The sequence below is a fragment of the Trachurus japonicus genome, chromosome 7 (genome assembly GCF_045865225.1).
Source record: "Trachurus japonicus isolate A0001 chromosome 7, Traja_1.0".
NCBI lineage: Eukaryota > Metazoa > Chordata > Actinopteri > Carangiformes > Carangidae > Trachurus > Trachurus japonicus.
In genome coordinates this window covers 28,598,072-28,617,202 of record NC_140913.1, presented here as the reverse complement: position 1 = coordinate 28,617,202, position 19,131 = coordinate 28,598,072, and the positions used below count along the sequence as shown (strand labels likewise).

General features: G+C 40.7%; 1 protein-coding gene across 2 annotated transcripts; it reads left to right on the top strand.

Annotated features, from left to right (window-relative positions):
• The first annotated feature begins 1,261 nt into the window (after positions 1–1,261).
• wdr46 (WD repeat domain 46) lies at positions 1,262–19,116 on the top strand. 2 transcript variants are annotated; one of them, XM_085782703.1, is made up of 14 exons: positions 1,262–1,327; positions 1,798–1,980; positions 2,157–2,237; positions 2,340–2,452; positions 2,548–2,635; positions 7,637–7,698; positions 8,383–8,487; positions 8,588–8,738; positions 10,035–10,270; positions 16,084–16,237; positions 17,016–17,163; positions 17,328–17,518; positions 17,621–17,734; positions 17,838–19,116. In XM_085782703.1, exons 1-14 carry the CDS (start codon positions 1,271–1,273, stop codon positions 17,955–17,957), a joined length of 1,803 nt encoding a protein of 600 aa, XP_085638829.1. In that variant the 5' UTR covers positions 1,262–1,270; the 3' UTR covers positions 17,958–19,116. The 2 variants fall into 2 exon arrangements, with proteins under 2 accessions (XP_085638829.1, XP_085638827.1); XM_085782701.1 differs by having other exon boundaries at positions 1,795–1,980.
• Positions 19,117–19,131: the final 15 nt, after the last annotated feature.

The window sequence follows — 19,131 nt, the reverse complement described above, 5'->3', positions numbered from 1 at the left end:
AACAACAGGGAAATAAAATGCAGAGTTGTACCTTTTGTGTTGAAAATACTTGAGAGCCATAGCCCCATATGAACAAACAAAGATAAGGTAAATACGATGAAATCAGGAAACTTAGTTCTTTAAAACAATGTTTAGTTTGTCAACGTTGTGTAAAGACTGAGTCTGGTCTTGCCCAAAACACACACTAAATAAGACTACCGAGGCTAAAGTAAGAGTGGTATTATTAAAAGTTAAATGTATAGGGCCTAAACTCGAGGACAAAATCAGACAGAGGCTTCATACATATAGAGGTAGATTTGTCTCAGTGTGTGAGCTAGAATCAGGGGTTCCCAAACTTTTCCATGGCAAGGCCTGGCCGGGGACCCCCTTTGCAAACCCACTGAGTTTTGAAACAGTTAGCAGTTAATGGTCATGGCGTCATGAATGATAATCTGTAAGATGCATGGATGTAGGTAAGATGAGCATGGCAAATAGGCCTAAGGTTAAATTAGATTTTATAATAAGGCCCAAAATACAATAATTCAATTTTATTTTGTTATTTGCATTTGTTGAAAAACAATAGAAAATGCATGCACATCCACAAAATCTAAAAGCTGGGTACCAGACAAAAGAAAATGCATGAAATAGGCAAAACACAAAGTCTGCACACCAGTAGCAGCTCCAAGGTAACTGTTTATTATCAATGTGATAACAAACAATTACCTTGGAGCTGGTGTGCAGACTATGTGTTTTGCCTATTATTTGCATTTGTTCTCATCTTCCCTTCAATTTGCTGAGGACCCCCAACCCCTGGCAGCCCCCCACTTTGAAAACCACTGAGCTAGATAACTGAACTGACACCTGCTGCATGGCGACAAAAATGTTGCTCCTCATGGTTAATTTGGAGGAAGGCCACTACAGTTACCATGGTGTAATTTAATTTTTTTTTTTTATCATAAATTTAAAACAAAAAAACACGACAATTCACATTATAAATGTACTATACAGTGTATAGGCTACGTACTTTTCTTTCTTATGTAATAAAAGGTAAATTAATTCAACATAATGATCCTTCAATACAGCATTAACATATTTATTTAAAGAAAATAGCGGGCAAAATATACATAATGCATTTTTTAAATTAAATATATAGATATAGATATACAGTATATGAAAAAAAATAAAAATAATGATCTATAATGATGATAGTCCATAAGCGGTAGTTCAACCAGAAGTGACGTAGCTACTGCGGCTACACATCACAGGAAGTGGAAAAACATACACAACAAAGATGGCGGCCCCCAGCGAGGCAACGGCGAACGTTTCACACGTGGGAAAAAAGAAAAAGGTAACTGCGATTAAATTGTGAGTGAAAGTCACGACTGAAACGTCGTCGGTGGGTCGAGTTGATCTCCGGACACATGATGACAGACAGAAAGTAACAGTGGACGATTGTTAACAGTTGAACTGTTGTAGTGTCCTGGATGGGTAGCTACACACACACACACACTAGGGTGACCATATTTTAATTTCCAAAAAAGAGGACACTCGGCTCCTACTTAAATGATACTTGATGTTTACAAAAAAAGACGACTCATTTATACATATACAATAAGTATGCCTCGCCTGTACTGATAGAAAATTCAGCTATACGACAAAATATCTCTCTATAACCAGAGACACTAACTTATTTCAGACGCTTCCTAGGGATTACAATGTGGACATGTCTGGGCAAAAGAGGTCGTTTGGCCACCCTAACACACACAAACTAAAGTCTCTGTTTGTTTGTTTGTTTGTTTGTTTGTTCCTCCTCAGCAGCCTCCAGCTCGGTACTGGCAGGAGCAGAAGGAAAAGGGAGGAGATGAAAACAAAGTGGGAAAAGACGGAGGGCAGAGCGGAGAGGTTCATCAGCAGGGGGAGCAAAAGACTCAGAAAACCAGGAAAAGAAAAAACGGAAAGCAAACAGAGAGTCATGGAAATCAAAAGAAATTCATATCAGGGGTAAGAGTTTCTATTTCATTTAATTTGTCATTTTGTTCTATGTTTTTATATTCTATTATTCATATTAGAACATCATATGTAAATAGGTATTATATTATCTCTCAAATGTTTATTAACTGCCCCATATTCTTGTGTTAGTACTGTAAATCCTTAATATTGTTCATACTCATTCTCAGAAATCAGACCCTTTCCCTGGTCCTGCTCCAATCCCAAAAGACAGGATGGAGAAGTTCAAGAGGAAAGAGAAAATTAAAAAGGTAAACACCATGATGCTTTTTTTTCTATTATCCCATGTCTGGTAAGTAAGTGGAGTTCACTTGTAGCCAGCATCTCAGTTTTTTCTCCCTGTCTGCTCTTAGGATCGGCGTCACCAGTTCAAGCTGAGAGATGCGATAGCTCGCTCTGAAGAAGCTTCAGAGATGGCCCAGAAACAAGCCGCCCGGTTTGACCTCCTACTCCCAGAGGAAGCAGGGTAATTTCTACTAAAAGTGTCACTTTTGTTCTTAACACTTGTGTATGAGGTTTGTTTAAGAGCTTGATCGTGAATGTGTTCCTCTCTGGTCTCAGGTTTCTAGAAGGAGATGAGGATGAAGACACGTGTACGATCTCTCAGGAGGATATCGCAGAAGCTGTGGATATAACATCTGGAGCAAAGGTGAGGAAACTGGTGAAAGTGCTGGATAATTTCACCTCTGACATCCAACTGCTGATGTCTTATTACTTAAAAAAAAAAAAAACATCCAGTTGAGTGAAGATGATTTATAGCTAAACTCTGTGATGAACTAGTTGGTCGTAAAGAGAAACCTTCTTCATTGTTTGTCCTTGAGATCAATAAGACAGAGAAGGTTCTTCTTCACACACACCGCATTTCTAGACACTAGTCTGCATGTGAACTCTTCAAAGCAGGAGTAGTACAACCTACATCAGCTGTAGGTGAATAAACTAAGTGCATGAACAAGACAAAGCACATGCTCACACCCATTTATTTAAGACCGTGAAAGCTTGAGTCCAAATCAAATGTGTGTTTGATTTGCACCAGAGGAGCTATAGTGGGCCATTGAAGATACAACAATCTTTATGCTAGAAGCTTTAGCAAAAATATGTAGCTAAGCTTAGCCTATTTTCCTTGCCCAGAACACGATCTCCGTCTATTAGGACTTGTATAATGTGATGTTTTCCAACAAACATGTTGAGTTGATATGTCACTGCAGTTAACCAGCGAAGTAATGGGGGCAGTTCTTCTAACCGCGACTTTGGCCTCTATATAATGCTCAAAATATCATATGGATTTGGGAGGGGAAAAAAATAATTTTGGATGGGAAAAATAGCATCAATATGAATATAACTGCTTTTTTCCCCATCTAAAATCTTTTTTTCCCCTCCTAAATCCATGTTTTCCTCGCGTTTTAGTCTTTGTTAATATGGAAACAGTCCTGAGCTCGACAGTCGACTAGTAAGGTCTACCCTGGAAGCTAGAGTAAACAGAGGTATGATAAAAGCCCACGTTTACAGAGGAAGTGGTGGATGCTGCAAAGCTTTTGTAGTGATATTTTGAGCATTATAGAGGCCAAAGTCACAGTTAGAAGAACTGCCCCCATTACTTCGCTGGTTAACTGCAGTGTACTGCAGCTATCAGGAGGAGAGCTAGGTCCAGTCTGCACATATTTTTCTCGGATTTTTTCCTTTGATCGCACTCAGGGACCTAGAGCTGTAGAGCGTTATTTAGAAAATGACCAGAATTCTCCTTTAAGGAGCTGTCAACCCGTGTGTGTTTTCATTTGTATATCAGTGTGTGTATGTGTTGGACTTTGACAAGTCAAGTAGGCAATAAACACCACACACACCCTATATGTCCACATGTGTGTGTGCTCAGAGGTTGCTATGGTGATTGTACTTGCTTAGTTTTTGTGAGAAAACTAATTACAATTAAAAGCAGTGAGATTCAGTTGAAATGTACCTCTCAAATGTTGTGTGAGGTTGTGTCTCTGGTATGTGACCTATGAGTAAATCAAACTTGGAACAGACCTGTTTCACCACCCTGAGCAGGTCTGATCTATTTGTCTAGCCACATGACAGGAGATAATACTCACCCATACTCAGTCAACAGGGCGTGTCGGCCGATGACAAGTGATAGACAGGCAACATTTCTGGTAGCACCACCCTTCATGCTGCAGCAGTGCATCTTGTTCATGTTTCCTTTTTCCTGAAAGCAGTCTCCAGTGTGACATAATAACAACAAATAACTTTATATAGCACTTTTGTAACCAAAACTGCTAACATTTTGCTAACGGCTGGCATCACACCACGTAACATTAAGTCTGTCTAATAAAACAGAAGTGTCAGCCTGTCCTTAGAGTTTGCCATGGTGATTGTACTTTTTACTGAGTGAGATTCAGTTTTAATGTTCCTCTCAAATTCAGGTTTACAGCTTAAACAGTCCAACTGTTATCACATAAATTTGCCTGTGTGGTTGTGTTTGACAGAGAGTTCATATAAATATATGGGAAAGGGGTCAGAAATATCAGTGAAAATGGAAGATGAAAATAATGATAAGAAACATGCAGTGCCTCAGAGCAGAGCCCAGTTGTTAAAAGGTAATCGGATTGGATTTTGGATAATTGATTGGATCAAATCTTGAAAATGGGTTGTTCAAAACCAAAAACGGAATCTGAGATCAGATTAGATCACGTAATCCAATTTTGGTTTTAATCTGGATCAAACCCTCAATTTGTGTTGTTGAAAATGTTTTGGTAGGATTGGGATACGTACTGGCTGTTTTTGAAGAAACAAAAAACAGCACAGAAAACAATACACTCCTATCAATACAATCCTATTATCAAAAATAAATACACTTTGAGTGATCCCATGCTGCTATTCCAAGCAGCCTTTGGTGTGATATGTAGTCCCAATAAGGCACTCATTATCCGGATTTGGTACTTGAAAAGTTTGTATCTGGATCTGACTGATCCAATCTAACGGTGCTTTTAACAACTGGGATAAAAGTAAGATGGATTACCTGATCCTGGATGGCAAAACAAGGGATTTCAAAATCTGGATAGTTTTGATCCAGATTTCACTTTTTGAACAACTGGGCCCAGGAGCCTCTTGTCAATAATATATAGACCTTATTACTTAAAAAAAAAAAAAAAAACATCCAGTTGAGTGAAGATGATTTATAGCTAAACTCTGTGATGAACTAGTTGGTCGTAAAGAGAAACCTTCTTCATTGTTTGTCCTTGAGATCAATAAGACAGAGAAGGTTCTTCTTCACACACACCGCATTTCTAGACACTAGTCTGCATGTGAACTCTTCAAAGCAGGAGTAGTACAACCTACATCAGCTGTAGGTGAATAAACTAAGTGCATGAACAAGACACAGCACATGCTCACACCCATTTATTTAAGACCGTGAAAGCTTGAGTCCAAATCAAATGTGTGTTTGATTTGCACCAGAGGAGCTATAGTGGGCCATTGAAGATACAACAATCTTTATGCTAGAAGCTTTAGCAAAAATATGTAGCTAAGCTTAGCCTATTTTCCTTGCCCAGAACACGATCTCCGTCTATTAGGACTTGTATAATGTGATGTTTTCCAACAAACATGTTGAGTTGATATGTCACTGCAGTTAACCAGCGAAGTAATGGGGGCAGTTCTTCTAACCGCGACTTTGGCCTCTATATAATGCTCAAAATATCATATGGATTTGGGAGGGGAAAAAAATAATTTTGGATGGGAAAAATAGCATCAATATGAATATAACTGCTTTTTTCCCCATCTAAAATCTTTTTTTCCCCTCCTAAATCCATGTTTTCCTCGCGTTTTAGTCTTTGTTGATATGGAAACAGTCCTGAGCTCGACAGTCGACTAGTAAGGTCTACCCTGGAAGCTAGAGTAAACAGATGTATGATAAAAGCCCACGTTTACAGAGGAAGTGGTGGATGCTGCAAAGCTTTTGTAGTGATATTTTGAGCATTATAGAGGCCAAAGTCACAGTTAGAAGAACTGCCCCCATTACTTCGCTGGTTAACTGCAGTGTACTGCAGCTATCAGGAGGAGAGCTAGGTCCGGTCTGCACATATTTTTCTCGGACTTTTTCCTTTGATTGCACTCAGGGACCTAGAGCTGTAGAGCGTTATTTAGAAAATGACCAGAATTCTCCTTTAAGGAGCTGTCAACCCGTGTGTGTTTTCATTTGTATATCAGTGTGTGTATGTGTTGGACTTTGACAAGTCAAGTAGGCAATAAACACCACACACACCCTATATGTCCACATGTGTGTGTGCTCAGAGGTTGCTATGGTGATTGTACTTGCTTAGTTTTTGTGAGAAAACTAATTACAATTAAAAGCAGTGAGATTCAGTTGAAATGTACCTCTCAAATGTTGTGTGAGGTTGTGTCTCTGGTATGTGACCTATGAGTAAATCAAACTTGGAACAGACCTGTTTCACCACCCTGAGCAGGTCTGATCTATTTGTCTAGCCACATGACAGGAGATAATACTCACCCATACTCAGTCAACAGGGCGTGTCGGCCGATGACAAGTGATAGACAGGCAACATTTCTGGTAGCACCACCCTTCATGCTGCAGCAGTGCATCTTGTTCATGTTTCCTTTTTCCTGAAAGCAGTCTCCAGTGTGACATAATAACAACAAATAACTTTATATAGCACTTTTGTAACCAAAACTGCTAACATTTTGCTAACGGCTGGCATCACACCACGTAACATTAAGTCTGTCTAATAAAACAGAAGTGTCAGCCTGTCCTTAGAGTTTGCCATGGTGATTGTACTTTTTACTGAGTGAGATTCAGTTTTAATGTTCCTCTCAAATTCAGGTTTACAGCTTAAACAGTCCAACTGTTATCACATAAATTTGCCTGTGTGGTTGTGTTTGACAGAGAGTTCATATAAATATATGGGAAAGGGGTCAGAAATATCAGTGAAAATGGAAGATGAAAATAATGATAAGAAACATGCAGTGCCTCAGAGCAGAGCCCAGTTGTTAAAAGGTAATCGGATTGGATTTTGGATAATTGATTGGATCAAATCTTGAAAATGGGTTGTTCAAAACCAAAAACGGAATCTGAGATCAGATTAGATCACGTAATCCAATTTTGGTTTTAATCTGGATCAAACCCTCAATTTGTGTTGTTGAAAATGTTTTGGTAGGATTGGGATACGTACTGGCTGTTTTTGAAGAAACAAAAAACAGCACAGAAAACAATACACTCCTATCAATACAATCCTATTATCAAAAATAAATACACTTTGAGTGATCCCATGCTGCTATTCCAAGCAGCCTTTGGTGTGATATGTAGTCCCAATAAGGCACTCATTATCCGGATTTGGTACTTGAAAAGTTTGTATCTGGATCTGACTGATCCAATCTAACGGTGCTTTTAACAACTGGGATAAAAGTAAGATGGATTACCTGATCCTGGATGGCAAAACAAGGGATTTCAAAATCTGGATAGTTTTGATCCAGATTTCACTTTTTGAACAACTGGGCCCAGGAGCCTCTTGGCAATAATATATAGACCTTATTAGTTATTTACACCATAGTTGCCCTATGTGCAGTAGAGAATATGGTAAGATTTTGTTTTTGTTCATTAAGACAGCAGCGTATAAAATTACATCTTTACCTTTTCTCTCCTCAGTACTTTAACCTGAAGCTGTCTCAGTTTGGACCTTATCGACTGGATTACAGCAAAACTGGACGGTCAGTTTCACAGTCTCTGCATTTACATGAGGTGTATATGAAGTGTTTGTCACTGAGTTGCTCTCTTGCTCTTTGTGTTTACATCACCAAACGGCTATCTTAGTGTACTATAGAAAAGTCACCCTGATATCTTTATTGGTCCATAGTTTTATGACATTACTTAAAAGTCTGGTGACATAATCAATAAAAAGTCTATACTAGGGTTGCATTTCTTTAATACTGGAGGGTTTAAATGACTCACTGCAGTGAAAAAGTGACATATACCTGCAGTGTGGTGTTTCGTCTGCAATGAAAACAAGCCATCAAAATTTTACTGCTCCTGTCGGTCTCTGCGTCTGTTCTCCACTATTCTCCAGCTAGTCATCAACTGTGTCTATCTGTAGGAAGGCGCTATAGAGCTGCCAAAACAACAAAAAATATTTATAAGAAGTCATTCATACCGAATGCAATTACAACATTAAATCCATGAACGCATTCCAGGACATTTTAGAGCTATGTACACCACCTTTTTACTCTTTCTTTGTGTATTGAATGACATGTTATTTATTTAATGTGTGTTATTGTGTGATTTTATGTGGTTTTATGTGGTGAAGCCAAAGACATAGTTCCACATTGTGGACAATAAAGGAAAGATGTTTGAGTTGCACATTTGTCGTCGTCAATGTTGTGTTCACTGTCCTGCAGGCACCTTTTGCTCGGTGGGAGGAGAGGCCATGTTGCTTGTATAGACTGGGTGTCCAAACAGCTGACGTGTGAAATTAACGTGATGGAGTCTGTCAATGATGTGAAGTAAGTCATCCAACGCCACACAAAGTCCAGTAAGTTCATATTTCCAGTCATGCTTCACCCTGCCAGCAGCTGTGAACATGCTCTCTGTAACTTTGTGCAGGTGGCTCCACACTGAAGCCATGTATGCAGTGGCTCAGAAGAAGTGGCTGTATATCTATGACTCCAATGGAATAGAGCTTCACTGCATCCGCAAATTCAACGACGTCCTTCGTATGCAGTTCCTCCCCTACCACTTTTTGCTAGCCACAGCGGTGGGTTCAGTAAAACTGTGCTTTACATTTTTGCATGTGATGTGTGACATGTTCATTTCAAATATATCATTTTTAGATTCAGTCATAAAAAAGTTATCCTCTGGTGGTGAGTGCTGAATTTTCCACTGAACTGATGTTTTGTATCGGGTGTTTTTAGTAGAGACCTGACCAAGATGGCAGCAAATAACATGAGCAGACAACTTTAAACACTGCAAAACAGTAAAATCAAATAACAGTTCAAAACCCATAGACAACACAGTTTCTTTATTAAGGTGTGCTGAATTAGCTGATAGTGGTCCCTGTTTGTAGGGTACCCACGTATGTGCACAGAGAACTGTTACTGGAGTATTTTGATACTTAAGAAAACGTCAAACGTAATAATCATAAGGGATTTATAATCTAATCTAATCTGATTTCTAGGGAGATTTATGGCTGTGTATTAGCGATGCACAGTGATTGTCATAGTGCATCAATATACATCTATGGCAGCAACTTTGCTCCATGTCCTACAAATTAATTTCTGACAGTTTTTCAAATGAAACATGTTTATTTTGTTCTTAAAGGGATAGTTTGGCAAATTGGCCCATTGCCATAATCACTACAGTCATAGCAGTAGGTTTGTTACCTTTAATTGTCGGTGTAAGCTATTCTTAGAACGGCGGAGCGGAGCAGCAGGCTGCTCAGGGCTATGCTATGGAGGCTAAGGGAATTTCTTGGTTTCCCTCATCAAACTCATCAAATACAAAATCCCAAAACTCCAAAACGCTTTTGTGGACAAGTTGTGACCTGCACAATCACCACGCTATGAGATAATAACAGAACGTTACCAAATGGAGCCGTTTTCAAGGTAAATACAGGGTAAATACAGAGTCTGCTTGCTGAAAAACTGTCCCTGAACGCAACGCACATCAGTGGTTTTGCATGAATTTACCTCTAAAACGGCTCCGTTTTATAACGTTCCGTTATTATCTCATAGCGTGGTGATTGTGCAGCTCACAACTTGTCCACAAAAGCGTTTTGGAGTTGTTGGGTTGTGTATTTGATGAGTTTGATGAGGGAAACCAAGAAATTCCCTTAGCCTCCATAGCATAGCCCTGAGCAGCCTGCTGCTCCACTCCGCCATTCTAAAAATAGCTTATACCGACAATTAAAGGTAACGAACCTACTGCTATGACTATAGCGATTATGGCAATGGGCCAATTTGCCAAAATGTTGAACTATCCCTTTAAACTGTCTTGAATTTACCAGCAGCTACCACCTCTGACTAAACCTTCCTGTTGTCACTCTTGTCTCCAGAGTGCTACAGGTTTCCTGCAGTACCTGGATGTGTCGGTGGGAAAAGAGGTTGCAGCCATCTGCACCAAGACCGGCCGGCTCGACGTGATGTGCCAGAACCCTCACAACGCCATCATCCACCTGGGACACCCCAACGGCACAGTCACCCTGTGGTCGCCCAACCAGAAAGAAGCCCTTGTTAAGATGCTCTGTCACCAGGGCGGCGTGCGCTCTGTCGCTGTCGATAAGACGGGCACGTAAGTCACCTTGAAACTCTCTCTCTCTCTCTTTTTTTTTAGAGGCAGGAACCTTTGGGTACTCGTTTGTTCAATTTAAAGGTGTACAGAAATGGCCGTTTGTCCCGTTTGTCGCGCCGAGTTGTCACGAGCTGCAACACGAGTTTACCCGAGTAAGGAAAATGAATTTGATTGGTCGTTATCGAGCGGGCGGGATATTCAAAGTTTGGGGCGAGCCCGAGCTCCGTGTGTGTGTGCGTGTCTCAGACGTTTGAATGACGGATTACAGATCCAATATCAGTGGCTAGTGAATCGTGTACAGGCTGACGTATAATCCGTGCGCCTGCATTATCCAATACGAAAAAAAAAAACTACACTAAAATACACACTTTCATCACGGATTTACTCAAAAATAGAATTTTGCACAAAGTTTGGCCTACATCGTCTGATAGATGAGTTATTACACTAATTTTATGACCCAGAGTAGGCTCAAATTCAATTTTCTTTTCTGTACACCTTTAATAATAATAATAATAATAAATTTTATTTATAAGCGCTTTTCCAGGAGCTCAAAGACACTTTACATACAATAAATTCAGTTAAGAACACAGGACATATAAATTCAGTTAAAAGCAGCAAAGACAGTATAAAACATAGAAAACAATATAAACACACACAGAAATTATGTATTAAAAGCTGATTTAAAAAGGTGTGTTTTTAACATGGTCTTGAATGTTGGGAGGTGAGTGCAGGTGCGAATGGGTTTGGGGAGTGAGTTCCAGAGGGAGGGGGCAGTGATGGAGAAGGCTCTGTCCCCCCAGATTCGATGCTTGGTCCGTGTGGGTAGTGACAGGATGTTTCCTTCGGATGAGCGGAGGTCGCGGGAGGGGGTGTGGTGATGGAGCAGGTCTGTGAGGTAGGGGGGGGGGGCAGGTTACATAGAGACTGTAAATAAAAAAGGCTGACAATTATGTTAAACTTTGTTTCTTGAGAGTATTAGAGGTTCTGAAACATTTTTTTAAGTCCTCAAAAACGCTCCACCTCCTCTCTCAGATAAGCTTAGCCAGCCCCCTTTCAGCAGACCTGTGGTCCACTATTGTGCACTATTGTGTGTGTGCATGGGCTTGGTTGTATGTGGACTTTCGGTTTATGAGGGGAGTTTTTCACTATCAGTTTAATGGGAACCCCTGACCTGCTGTTGTGAGCACAACATTCAGATATTGTTTGCCAGGTTTTACATAGCAAATAAAACCTCGCAAATAAGCCATCCATCCTCAGCAGCATTTGTTCACAACATTCAACAAAGCTAAATGTAACTCACAGATAATACACGCTCCTTGAAAACACGTTTCCTGCATAATTCAACTTGTGCAAGAGCCTAAGCTGTTTTTAGATCGCCGGGGCAGAGACGCGAGCTGCTCAGCTAACGCAACGGAGGCGCACGTTATGTACTTTCGTTTTCCCCCATTAAACTCATCAAATACATAATCCAACAACTTCAAAACACTCTTGTGGAGAAGTTGTGACCTGCACATTGTGGGAGTGGGAAGCCCGAGACAAGCTTTTAATAAAAACTTTTCACCACCACCGTCTAGAGATGAGGTAGTGTTGTCGGACCTGCTGTTCGACAGTGCAAGGCTGTCCCTCTCTGGAGCAGAGGATGAGGTCAGCTTCACTCCCGCCAGGCTTCACAGACAGACCACAAAAGTTTCAAAGAGTTTCTGATCATATCCTTGTCAGTTTGTTCCAGGCGGCAGAGTTTTTGTATTTTTTTTATTAGAGGAAATACGGTATTTAATTGACTTCTCACCACGTCCATGCCCACGCCTACGTCTGTGTGCGTCTGTGTCCATGATTTCATTTCATTTCATTTCTTTATTTATTGAATTGGGACAGTGCACATTCATCAACACTGACGCACTAAGCATTAGTGTAAATGTGACGGACTTAGCACAACTGCTAAATTTCAGCCGCAGTCCCAAGGCAGGTTTCTAAAAGACATAAACACAGAAGACTTTAAAACCTTGTGATGACAAGTCATACAATGGACAATTACAAGTCAGAACACAGACAGACAATACCAAGGCAAAACAGACGCAGACATACAAAATAAGAACAGACAATTTTAACCCACAGTTAAAGAACAATACACCATATGCCCGGGAACAGACATCAGATTAAACAGTATTTAAGCTATATGAGTACATGTCTGATTTGTTTTTAACCAATGTTTGAGATTTTTTTTAAAGAGTAAGTAGTTATCGCAGTTTCTGATGTGTGGTGGTAACTTGTTCCAGTACTGAGTTCCTCTTACAGAACTAACCATTTGACAATTTTTTGTTCTACGCCTCGGTACATTACAATCACCTCTTGTTAAGGCTCTGGTTCTTCGTCCTTCATTATTTTTTTTCTGAATGAATTTATTCAGTGGTGGGGGGGCAAGTGCGTTTAAAACTTTGAAAATGAGGCAGACATCCATAAAAATCTGATAACTGTCTAAGTCAAGAATGATGAACTCATGATCACTGCAGCTGTCTCCACTCCCATTTCTGCTGCTGCTGCCACTGCCACGACTGGGACTCCCACCGCTGCTCCCATGGCGACATAGAGGGCTGTAGCCGCGGCCTGGACTCCCACCGCCGCTCCCATGGCGATGACGAAGGCCATGGTCACGGCCTGGGCTCCCACCGCCGCTCCCATGGCGACAACGAGGGCTGTAGTCGCGGCCTGGGCTCCCACCGCCGCTCCCATGACGATAACGAAGGCAATGGTCACGGCCTGGGCTCCCACCGCCGCTCCCATGGCAACAGCGTGGACCATGGTCACGGCCTGGGCTCTCACCGCCGCTTCCATGGCGACAACGAGGGCTGTAGTCGCGACCTGGACTCCCACCGCCATTCCCATGGCGATGACGAAGGCCGTGTTCGCGGCCTGGGTTTCCATCGCCGCTCCCATGGCAACCACGAGGGCCGTGGTCACGATCTGGGCTACCACCGCCGCTCCCATGGTGATGAGGGCTGTGGTCGTGTTCGTGGTCAAGCTGTGGTTGTCCCGGTGGTGGTCGTGGTCATGGCCATGGCTACATTTCCTATGACTGCCTTCATGATAATCTCCATGGTTATCTCCATGGCGATCTCCTCTATGAACACCATGTGACCCCTGGTGCCCCGGCCCAGGGCCACAGTCGTAGCCTGAGGGGAGGCTGTCTGTGAGATACAAATACAGAGATTTACTTTGAGGATAAACCTGCAACATCTGGAGAGGTGGCGGCCATGTTGCTGACACGCACCAAGGAGGGGATGGGCGGTGTCTCACCTGAGCTGGTGCTGAACATTCCCTGTTTGTCGTATAGGTGATGAGCATGGTATGAGGCCCTATAGCACATAAAAGACGATTAGTGAGTTGCCCGTTCAGATTTCAGCCGGATCAACTAGCTGGGCTTGTTCAAGAACAATGTTGATCAGCTAATAAGCTAGGAAGTTGCAGAGTGCAGTTGTAGCTGCCGAGACCTCGTTCTGGCTGCAGCAGCAGCACGATTCATCCTATCAACCAAGAAAAACTCCAAGCAACGATTTGGACGAGTTTTCAGTTCAGTTCAGTTCAGTTCAGTTCGGTTTTTATTCATATCCCGAGGGAAATTGGATTTGCAGCAAGCATTACAAACACAAGACAAAAAAACAGCATCCAAGACATCGACATGTCACTAGCCACAACATAGTGCAGTAATACATCAAAAAACAGTACGAATAATAAAAACATACTACTAATAAATTACTGTTGATGATAATAATAATAATACATAATGCTCTGAGCAAGTAAGAATGTAAACAGTCTACACAATGCATTAAAGTGCATAGTGTGCATAAGTAAGAAAAGACTCGATAAAACATTGAATTCAATTTTCTTAAGAAGAACAGGCGCTGCTGAACTGTGTTTGCTTCAAAACTCAGCTTATTGTCGATGAGAGTCCCTAAATATTTATATTCTGATACAATCTCAACCTCCTTGTCCTGAATGATTGTCCGAGGAGTACTGCTAGGTTGGGATTTTCGGAAATCAATAAGCATGTCTTTTGTTTTTAGCACATTGATTGACAAGAAGAAATCATTGCACCATGTTATAAAATCATCTACCACAGCACCATGCTCAGTTTCACTGTCCTTTAAAAGACTTATTATGACAGAGTCATCAGCGAACTTTAGGATATGCCTGTTCTCATATGTACTCCTACAGGAGTTTGTCAAATGTCACCAACGTTCAGACATGCAGTGACGGGAAAACTCGTCAAAGGTCACGAAAGAGTTAAGGTGGAGAAACTACATAGTTTTATTTAAAGGCTTGATCAAGAACAATGTTGATATTTTTCACAAATCAATGAGTCAGCTTGTTTTTTGTTTTGTTTGTTTCCACTATCAGTTCAAACATTTTCATCCATAAAATTCATCCTGTTTCATTTCCCATAATGTACTGGTTCAACAGCAAAAAACTACATTTGTTTCATGCTAATCTGTGCTACACAGTTTACTGGGGTCGAGGCAGCCTATGCTACCAGGGGCACAGTAAGCATCTAAATTTAAAAACTTTGAAAATTCCTAACAAATCAACTGTGCGTGCTACAGTTTCGCAACTTTTACCAAAATGTAAATGTTTAATTTCATTTAAAATGCTGCATTAAAATACCACGAACAACACCCTTTAACAGAAAGCTTCAGTCCTCCATGAAAACATTTCTAACAACAGAAAATAAATCTACTTACATGATGTGAAGAGCAGTTGTCAGCTTCTCAGAGTGCAGAGGAAGTCACCATGTCAGTGAGCAGAAGGCAGAGTGACAGTCCTGTCAGTCACCTAATAATTAAAGGAGCTCTACATTCTTCTGCTGTTGTATATGAGCATGAAAAAGCACGTACACGTTGTGGCACATAGTGCTTTCAGCATTCACCCTAATGAGACACAGGTGAAGCATACAATGATAATCACAGGAAGGGGCGGTGCGTGGCGCAGTGGGTAGAGCGGCCGCCCCATGTAGAGGCTACAGTCCTCGCCGCAGGCGTCCCCGGTTCGAATCCCGCGTCGGGCAGACCTTTCCTGCGTGTCATTCCCCCTCTCTCAGCCTCCCCATTTCCTGTCTATCTCTACTGTCATCACTATCAAATAAAGGCAAAAAGCCAAAAAATATACTTTAAAGATAATCACAGGAAGAAAAAGCAGGAGAAGCAGGATCCGACTTCTCCATGAGCTTATGATGTCACTTCCAGTGATTCAACTTTTTTACTTTTGGACCTCAAGAGTACTCTGCAATATTTTGAATTTGATGCAGTAAGAGTTCTGGCCACAGCACTTACATGTAGCTCCTTTAATAATTTTCAAAAGGTAGCTTCAATATTGACAAATGCTTGTTAGCAATTGGAAAAAAAACTGTAATTTGACAGCACACTAAGAAAATCATTGAGCACTCCTAGAGAAATGTTGTGTGCACTGATGAAACTGGTAACAACGGTCAGGACTATGTATAGTGTAAAGAGTGAACTGCATACTTATACGGAAACAACATTTTGGTATTTTATGACCAAGTTACTCAGAAATCCAAAAGGGTTTATGTAAAGTGAATTGCATGTCTTTGTATCAGTCCAAATATCTGCACAGAGCTAGTGTTCCCCATACACAGTGTTGGGTGGTTAATGATCAACAAGATGGCAGAAATAATCGATCAATGATAATCGGTTTCATTTTCCACAATGAATAACTTATATTTTCTGCTGTGACTTGGACTTGCAGTTTCCCCTTTTGTCCACCAGAGAGCAATCTGTCGTTTTTGTCTTCTCTCTTGATAGATACATGGTGACATCTGGAATGGATAAAAAGCTGAAGATATATGATATAAGAGCCTTCAAGCCCCTGAAGTCCTACTTCCTCCCAGCTGGAGCTTCCTGTTTGTCTCTGAGCCAGAGGGGGCTCCTCTCTGCAGCTACAGGAGATGTTGTTCAGGTGCTCATCCTCTCTACACTGCACCGTTAATGATTTGCCTCTGTAGAAACAATCGTGCTGTCAACCTTTGAAGAGGGTTTTTGTTTCGGACACACATAGCTGAATATATACCATGATGAGCAAAAACTGCAACTTTGGTAAAGCAAAATGTTGAATTGTGTTACATACCCAGAGGCTCATATCACATTTCAACATCACACTGTTGGCACATATTAGACCTCTTTACATGCTGGTTACTAGGGATGTCACGATTACTTGTTTTCACAATTAATCGTGGTATTAAACGCCACAATTAATTGATTGTAAAGATTCCTAAATCCTGTTACTTTCACAAAAATTTGATGTTGGAACCTTATTGGCAGATGTGCGCAAAAATAAAGGTAAATGCACAGATTGCCCCACTGGGGAACAATAATGTTGTTGAACTTGAACAGATACTGGTCCATTTAACTAACGTAACATTGAATTGGTAGGAATTTAAATGTTAGCGTGTCATTTTTAATTTAAAAAAAAAAGCAAAACGAAAAGCGATTAAAATAAATGCAAACATTTGGTATAGATAACAATTCATGACCTGAATATTTCAAACATTTCTCCTGGGGATTAAGAATTGGTCATATATTAATAGACATTTGAAATATTTTTTGGAAACAATGAGAAATGTAGTTATATTTTGACTATATTTGATTTTACACATTCATAGTGTTGTGAAATTAATTAATGCATAATAATCGTGATAATAAAGTTATGTCTGTGAAAACTCCCCACCTCTGTGCAGGTGTACAAGGACGTGTGGAGCAGTCCGGTGACTAAACCCTACATGGCTCACAGAGCTCGGGGAACAGTGTGGGGGCTGCACTTCTGTCCCTTTGAGGACGTCCTCGGCGTCGGACATGGAGATGGTTTCACCAGCATGCTCGTACCAGGTCCGACTTGATTTCACCCACCAAAATGGGTCGAGGTCAAAATAACCATTAACATATGACACAAACCACCAGTAATCTCATGACTCATGTTTTGTTTTCACATTTTTATCTGTTTTCTTCTCCTTCCCTCTTTACCTCTGCTGTCCTGCTGTCTGAATTCACAGGTGCGGGTGAACCTAACTTTGATGGCCTGGATGCAAATCCATACCGCAGTGCAAAGCAGAGGCAGGAATGGGAGGTTAAAGCCCTGCTGGAGAAAATCCAGCCGGAGCTCATCACCCTGGACCCCAGTGAGCTGGGCCATGTTGACCAAGCTACCCTTGAACAAAGGCACCAAGACAGGGTTGAAGCTCTGGTCAGTGTCTGCAAAGATAAATTCTTACTGCATATTACGTGTCTGCACAATTTAAAATGAATTGCTTTGATATTGATTTCAACTTTTTTTTTGTCTTTTCAGGGCTTTGACCCACTTGCCAGAGAAAAATTTGTTCCCAAGTATAAGAAAAAAGGTCGTAGTTCTGCTGGCAGTGTTGAAAGGCGCAAGAAGCAAGTGGCTCACGAGGACCAGAGGGTGAGTAATCCAGAGTCTAAAATGAAGTTTGATTAAAGCATGTTGTTTTTTCCCCCTGTGTCTGCATTGCTTGGCTCATCTCTTGACTTTTTTACCCCCACAGGATATAATCAGGCAAAGTTTGGAGGACAAAATGAAGATGGAAAAAGAAAGAGAGGAGAGGGAGAAAAAGAAGGCAGTGTTATCCAGCTCAAAGTCTGCTCTGGACAGATTCAAAAAATAGAAAAATAGGACTCTTTGTGTCGCCCAAACCCCAGTAATGTTCTGTGGGAGTGACCTCTTGAACTTCATACAGAGGACTTACTTTTTGAAGACTTAACCCGCACTATGGGAACAAAAGACAAGCTGCAGACATTCTGGATGTTGTCTGCTAATGGTTGGCAGTTCATTCGCAATCAATGTTGAGTGCAGTGGTTGGGCCGCTTCTATTTAATGTCTGTAGCCTCGAGCACTCTCTGTTTACTGGGCAACAAATGTGAGCTGCCGAGGCTGGCATGGGTGTCACAGAGAATTAGTGTCAAATTGTATTTTTTTTTCTGTACTGATAAACAGAATTTTCACCCGCTTCTGACCTTTACAAATTATGTGTTTTGGAGGCTGAACTGACTAAGCATATGTCAAATGTTTTTATATTAATATGTTTAAAATAAACATAGTGTTATTTGACATTGTGTCTAAATGTAAAGCACGCTTGAATAAAAAACATACTTCAATACTGTAAGCCCATTCATTAACTCACCAGGTGTATGGTCACTAGTAACAATGATAATTGGTTGTGCAAAAGAACTTTGTAATGATTATAATATTTACATTACATTTACAGTATAGTCAGAAGATTATTTTAATATTAGATGCGAAGGATGGAAAGGGGAATCACACAAGCCTTGAAGCTGTATCTTCACTGCCTGATAAAAGTTTCCATTTATCAAATTCGCAACCACAGTTGAGTTGAAAGTTGAATTACAGGTCACAACATGCATTATCCTGAAAGGTTTTTCATAGCAGATCCAACTTGGGAAGACTGGTTTCACTTTACAACTTGAGTAACCTAATAAATTAAAGTTCCCAGCATGCATTGCTGCTCTGAGAGAGTTAAGAGTTGTAATGAAAGATAGTATTTATTTGTGGATCCGTGCCACTGCTTGGCACATAACTTCATATACTGTGGTTGCTTTGTAAGTAAATTGCCTTCAGGTTTTCAGTGTGACAAACGATGAAAGTGATGATGATTCAATGATGTGTGATAGTTTTCTATAGAAAGAAACCTATGATGCCTGACAACTTTTCAACTCTTGTTTCCTTCTGGATTGTGGAAACTGTTGTAAGTTGTAAATTTGCTTCAATGTTCTTTATGAAGTCTGTGAGAATACACGTGTTATAGAAATGTGTCGCAACTG

Bases quoted from the DNA above. Each gene is read 5' to 3' on its own strand.
- wdr46 (XM_085782701.1), top strand. From the start codon at position 1,271: ATGGCGGCCCCCAGCGAGGCAACGGCGAACGTTTCACACGTGGGAAAA. The intron at 17,164-17,327 runs GTCCGACTTGAT...CTGAATTCACAG, and splicing joins CACCAGCATGCTCGTACCAG to GTGCGGGTGAACCTAACTTT. The intron at 17,735-17,837 runs GTGAGTAATCCA...TTACCCCCACAG, and splicing joins TGGCTCACGAGGACCAGAGG to GATATAATCAGGCAAAGTTT.